Raw genomic sequence first — 6695 nt, forward strand, 5'->3', positions numbered from 1 at the left:
AATCCCTCCACGAGAGTCCACCTAAAACCAATCTCTCGAGAACAGTCCCCCTAACACAAATCATCCCAGCCTTCCGAGAGGGAAAATCTATACTCAAGATCTGCAAATACAACCATTATTCTAGGCTACCAGGCTTTGGATAAGGGTCCAGGTCCAGTGTGTGTGTAGCCATTAGGTAGTAGAGGAGTTGGCCTGTTTTCCAGTTTCTTAATGTGTATTAGGAGATTCTGTCAGTTGTATGTACAGGCAACAAGTCAAACAGGAAATGAATCCCTCAGGAGACAACAGTTGTCTTTATTTCAGATTTAATGACAGTTTGGCTGTAGTGCTGTCATAATGAGCATGTTCCAGGTGCTATTGATTTCAGATACGCTACACAGTAACTCAAAAGGCACTCGCACATCTGAGCAATCTTTTTTTGCAGGTGTATGGTAACAATTAGACAAGATGAGGGAAAAAGGAAACTGCACATTGCTCTTGATGGTATCACTGATCTTTAATAAGCTTTAGGTATCAGCCTCACAGCCTGTCGCGCTGCACAGACCATCAAATCTCACGACTGCAACAAAAAAAAGACAACATGGAATAAAAAAAAGACAACATGGAATAAAAAAAAAGACAACATGGAATAAAAAAAGACAACATGGAATAAAAAAAAAAAGACAACATGGAACACTACCACAGGGTCGCGTTTCACCAAACAGGATCAGTTAGCTAGTTTACACTAATCAAATACTTATTTTCTGAATGATAATTTAAGTTGAATACGGGGTTAATGTTTTTGAAATTTAGCCACTTCGTGACATACCCCCAGTGATCAATGAAAAAAACAATCCTGGGTTACAGAAAGGCACAACTGTCCAATAGTCTAATCAATGGAGTCTTATGTACAGAAAAACAGTCAACTCCTCAAAACACTCCTCCCCAAAATCTGTCCATCTACCATATGGACCTCATTACAAATCAGAGTGCAGTGAAAAACATGGGGCAATCCCTACGGTTAATATCAGAGGACAACAACTGTCAGTGTTTACAGAGAGATCCAGGAGGCCGTTGGTTAACAACTGATTGAGGCTAAACTGTGAAATGGCCACCAGAAGGATGAGGGAGTGATGGAGAAGGAGGCTTGTGATCTTCTCTAGAGTGGGTCCCTATGTGTTACTACAGAACATTAACCGCGCCCCCCACGGCACCCCACCGAAAAGAAACACAGCTGTGTCCCATACAGGCCTCTGAGAGTGGAGATACTGCTGTTGCTTCTCCTGAATGACTCAGTCTTCTTTATTCTGCCACTAGGAATCCCAGTGTGCAGGGCGTGGCGGGGCAGGGTGGGTTGCTAGTCGGAGAAGAGGATGGAGAGGGCCATGACGACACAACAAACCGCCACGTACGGACTCTTCCTCTCACCTGGGGGGCAGATGGTAGAGGTCAGAGGTGATGATTGGAGAGTTCAGAAGCTAACAGGGAAATAGTGAATGCTTTTGTGGTGTTCAGAAAAACCTCTGACCACAGTATTTCAACACTGGGTTCTAAAAGTGCAACAACTTATAGATAGATGGCCATCAGCACATGTCTTCTAGATCTGGGTTCAACGTACCTATTCTAGCACATTTCCAGAAGATACCCAAGAGGCTGAAAAAAGAAAGAAGTAATTTTAATTAGCTAGGTAAAGAGTAGATCAAGAGAGATACAGACAGCCCATATAGACTGTAAGGAAGAGGACAGTCGGTGAACTGACATCAGGGGGTCGTGAGTTTAGTAAACACACATGTGGACTGACAGTGGGTGAACTGACATCAGGGGGTCGTGAGTTTAGTAAACACACATGTGGACTGACAGTGGGTGAACTGACATCAGGGGTCGTGAGTTTAGTAAACACACATGTGGACTGACAGTGGGTGAACTGACATCAGGGGGTCGTGAGTTTAGTAAACACACATGTGGACTGACAGTGGGTGAACTGACATCAGGGGGTCGTGAGTTTAGTAAACACACATGTGGACTGACAGTGGGTGAACTGACATCAGGGGGTCGTGAGTTTAGTAAACACACATGTGGACTGACAGTGGGTGAACTGACATCAGGGAGTCGTGAGTTTAGTAAACACACATGTGGACTGACAGTGGGTGAACTGACATCAGGGAGTCGTGAGTTTAGTAAACACACATGTGGACTGACAGTGGGTGAACTGACATCAGGGGGTCGTGAGTTTAGTAAACACACATGTGGACTGACAGTGGGTGAACTGACATCAGGGGGTCGTGAGTTTAGTAAACACACATGTGGACTGACAGTGGGTGAACTGACATCAGGGAGTCGTGAGTTTAGTAAACACACATGTGGACAGACAGTGGGTGACTGACATCAGGGAGTCGTGAGTTTAGTAAACACACATGTGGACTGACAGTGGGTGAACTGACATCAGGGGGTCGTGAGTTTAGTAAACACACATGTGGACTGACAGTGGGTGAACTGACATCAGGGGGTCGTGAGTTTAGTAAACACACATGTGGACTGACAGTGGGTGAACTGACATCAGGGAGTCGTGAGTTTAGTAAACACACATGTGGACTGACAGTGGGTGACTGACATCAGGGAGTCGTGAGTTTAGTAAACACACATGTGGACTGACAGTGGGTGACTGAGGTACAGTAAGGTGATGCTAGAGGCTACCAATTAGCCCACTAGCCCTCAACTGAACTGGCAGAGGGAAATGATGTGTGTCCATATCTTGATGGGGATGATTAGGGGATCAGACAGTTGAATTAATTTCCTTCCCCTCAGTAGCGGCCATAGAGGAGGAGGGAGAGGGGAAGAGCCCCCCCCGGCATATGTCTAATTTTAATTTTATTCTCAGAAATAAAGACAGATGTGCGAGAAGTGCAGCGGGAAAATAAAATCCAGGCCCATATATATGTATATGTATGTATGTGTGTATGTATGTATGTGTGTATGAGGAAGACCAGACAAGAAACCATGTGAGAGACTTGGGACTGAGCCCAACATCAGCTCTGTGACAAAGGTCAGGGGTTAGAGGTCAGAGTGTAGACTGCGCGTAAGCACTCCTCTGGGAGTCGGTCTGCGCTGGAGTTTTAAACCCACAACAGAACACACTATCCTCTCTCCATCACTCATCTCTGTCTGTGCAGAAAAGCTTTAGCCACCAGAACTGCTACTGGAGACAGATTCACATTGGTTCAGCCAGCACTCTTCCTATTTTCCCCCCCATCTTCCCATCACTTTCCTTTCTTTAGCCACCAGAACTGCTACTGGAGACAGATTCACATTGGTTCAGCCAGCACTCTTCCTATTTTCCCCCCCATCTTCCCATCACTTTCCTTTCTTTAGCCTAAAGAGGAGAAGAGCTGGTTCAGTTGCTTGTCTAAACACACTCAGCACCATATCACTGCTGAATGATACCAGTCCCCTTAGAACACAAATAGATTTAGATTAGTAGAACACATTCAGAAAGTGGAAAAGATGTGTTAACGCCAGCACTGTAATGCCCAGGCAGTGTGTCATTCTAATTTGTCTTGGAGTGTGTGTTTTCCAAGCTCAGATCACTGGCTCACAATAATCCCCTCATTTTCCCCTAACCCAACATGTGGCACACAACTTGTTGCCTTAGCCTCCCTCACTCAGAGGATAGAGGGAAAAAACAGTTGTGAAAAGAGAGAAAGACTGAACTGTTGTGATGTAATCAGCGCTTAGGTTCCCCCTACCAAGAACAACATTGAACTAATGTGATGTGTATGTATGATGTGGTCCCAAATACCAAACTCACTCAGATTCAGAAACAGTTACTTGTCTAGTTTATGATAGTGATATAGTCTTGTTTATCACCGCTAGTAGCTGCAAACACTTCCAATCCTCTAAAGGAACACATAAAAACACAAAGCTCTACTCTCCTCCCCAGAGCATTACATGGATGAAGTGGAATAGAGTCAACACAGCCAAAAGATCTGAGTCGAGACCTACTACTCTGAGTAGAGACCTATGCAAAGAGTCAGTGACAGACAGAATAGTCTCTTGAGGTAGTTAGCTGGCTACCAAGTGTGAGATTTGGTTAAGGGTTCCCAGAATGGTGAGAGTGCCTGGAAAGGCATCATGGATTGAGCAATGATGTTAGTGTATCAGAGATGGATTACTGCTGGGGTTAAAGTTGGCCGTTGGGGTAACATCGCTTTCCCTGAATGTTGTCTTTCAGAAACTAACAAATATAGGCCTCTAGGCTTTAACTCAGTGGATTAACATCACTGTCTGTGTGGGTGTTTTGGTGTGATAGAGAAGAAAAATACTTGGACATTGGCTCTAGCAGGCTAAGTCCAGGGCTGTGGATCTGTAGTTAACAACTAGGGCTTTAGCTCAGTGGGATAACACTGTCAGTACATACTAGAACTGGGACAATAAACCAAAGGTTTAGACACCGACCATAACATATAGCTGGCATTTTACTGATATTGTTCATTACGATAAGTAGCCTATACTAGAAAAATGCGATGTTTTAAACAAAATACGTTTGTTAATATGGGTGACTGTTAATCAAACTAGTAGTAGTAGTTTAAAAGTTCATAAGAAGAAAAAAACTGGTGCACATTAATGTTATAAACGTATCTTTCCATTTATCGTTACCACATCTAATACTGTCAGTAAGTACCCGGTCTTGTTCTTGTCCAGGAGACTGGGTGCCATGGCTCTGAGATAGGCACAGGTACAAATGAGCAATAGGATCACTGTCAGCAGGCTCTGGAAGTTAAATATGGCAGACTAGAGAGGGAATGAGAGCGGTTATCGCTGATTCAACATCCATCATCTTTCAAGGATGCATTTATGACACAATTCTGGATAAATCAAGTTAGCTAGCTAGCTCAGCTGGCTTCGCTGAGGAATTTGCTTATAGCTAAATAGTTAGCCACCTGTCTACCTAACTAATAAGAACGGTTTAAAGAGTGAAAGAAATTCCACACAATTCACAAAACATATCTTAATGCGGCGATTGAAGTTATTACATCTATGCTGGTGTTCAAGACTCACCATGTCGGAGGTAGGTCCGCTACCTAGCTAGCTGCCACCTCACAATTCCCGTAGCGTCGCAGACAGATGACGTGTAGGGAACAGTAGACGACCTGAAACCGTGGCGTTTTGCCATTTAAACTATATTTTTGCAGCTGTTGTAGGTTTAAATGTCGACCCTCATATATTACAAGACACATCCAACTATCTAACAACGTAGGCTGGTGCAGTTTGAGGTAGGTCGGACATTCAGGTACGTGCGACATGTTTTGCATTTAGCCACACGTGTGCAGTGCAAGCTACGTTGCCCGAGCTTTGTTTACAAACAAGCCTGACGCATGGAAACAAAGATATAGCAATTTATAGAAATCAAAATGGAACTAGCATTCGGTTATGATTGCAAATTAAGTAGGCTGCTTACTATGAGAATCTCATGTCAGTCGATCTCTGTCATGCACTCTGTAACATGGCCCAATCCCATCATCATCATCTTCTTCATCTTCTTCATCATCTTTTCTTCTTCTTCTTCTTCTTCTTGTATGGTATAGTGGCGTTCGCAACAATTATATGTGCATTCCGCCACCTACTGTACAGGTGGATAATAAAGATCCCAAAAGGTAAAAATGAGGGTTACATTTTTTAAATAATAATAATAATAAATACAATAATAATACATAGAAAAAATCCATGCAAACTATCAATAATGACATTTTTATTCAACTAAATCATCCTGCTTTACTGTTTTAATCAGGTCCCCTACACAGGCTCCGAAGGATCCTGTGAGGGCAGGATATTTCCTAGCGACAGTAGTCCTTGCAGTGCGTCTGCCATTAAGAAAACTTGTCGGCTGCAGATATAATGAGGTCTAGCTTCTAGGACATCTTAGACATTTGTACCGTTAATAACTGTGGCTGTAAATGCTACAAAATCCACCTTATTCACAATAAGTGTATCCAGATCACATGATTAACATATAACATTTGCAACTGTTTGTGGTTCATCCGCCGACATATCTTCTTCGGAACTGTGGCCTCTTGTCCCTTCAACACTCTTCACCACCTCCACATAGGGGATTTGCTGAAAAAGCCCTGATCCTTGTCAATGGCCCAGTGCCAAAACCTAGACCTCACTTTAGTCTAGTCTACCCAAACCCTATCTAGTCTGATTAATCAGGCTGTAATGCACAATTCATTGGTATATACAGCCTGAAACGAATGCCTGACAAATCGTGTATATGTTCCTTACAAGCCAGAATGTTGGATACAATTATATTTAAACTTACTCTACCGGTTGTCTGTGTGCTTTGTCTTTCAGCTGCTCGAAATTTGAGGCAAAATATCCATAGGAGAGTATTGTTTACCTGGCCTTTTAGAGAGGTATTTGTTTTGGTTCGGCACCGATGTAAAGTTAGTTTTATATATTCTCACCTCAAGAGCTATTGAATCAAGCATGCCAAGACAATGAGTGTTTATCTGAATCAGGGTAGGATGTAGAACAATCCATAGCTATGTTAGCCAAGATTATACCTGAAGCCAAGATGGTGCATTTACATTCTCCTTCTTTCCTTTAATGGTGTTGTTTTACTGACTGAATCTATTAATTACCAAGAGGAGAGTGATTGAGGAAACTCGGAGAACAGAGGTTGTTTCAGGACCAGTGTGAGCAGGAAAGAGGGACAGAAA

The 6695-nt window shown here is 43.0% G+C and overlaps 1 protein-coding gene across 2 annotated transcripts; it reads right to left on the minus strand.

Moving 5' to 3' along the window:
* Positions 1 to 475: 475 nt before the first annotated feature.
* On the minus strand, positions 476 to 5549 carry LOC124049112 (protein kish-A). 2 transcript variants are annotated; one of them, XM_046370464.1, is made up of 5 exons: positions 5435 to 5549; positions 5035 to 5126; positions 4658 to 4767; positions 1598 to 1632; positions 476 to 1407 (listed from the first exon to the last, which is right to left on the minus strand). In XM_046370464.1, the coding sequence occupies exons 2-5, from the start codon at positions 5035 to 5037 to the stop codon at positions 1337 to 1339; spliced, it is 219 nt and encodes a 72-aa protein (XP_046226420.1). In that variant the 5' UTR covers positions 5038 to 5126; positions 5435 to 5549; the 3' UTR covers positions 476 to 1336. The 2 variants fall into 2 exon arrangements, with proteins under 2 accessions (XP_046226420.1, XP_046226421.1); XM_046370465.1 differs by lacking the exon at positions 5435 to 5549 and having other exon boundaries at positions 5035 to 5419.
* Positions 5550 to 6695: the final 1146 nt, after the last annotated feature.

This window comes from Oncorhynchus gorbuscha, linkage group LG11 (assembly GCF_021184085.1).
Source record: "Oncorhynchus gorbuscha isolate QuinsamMale2020 ecotype Even-year linkage group LG11, OgorEven_v1.0, whole genome shotgun sequence".
Classification (NCBI taxonomy): Eukaryota; Metazoa; Chordata; class Actinopteri; order Salmoniformes; family Salmonidae; genus Oncorhynchus; species Oncorhynchus gorbuscha.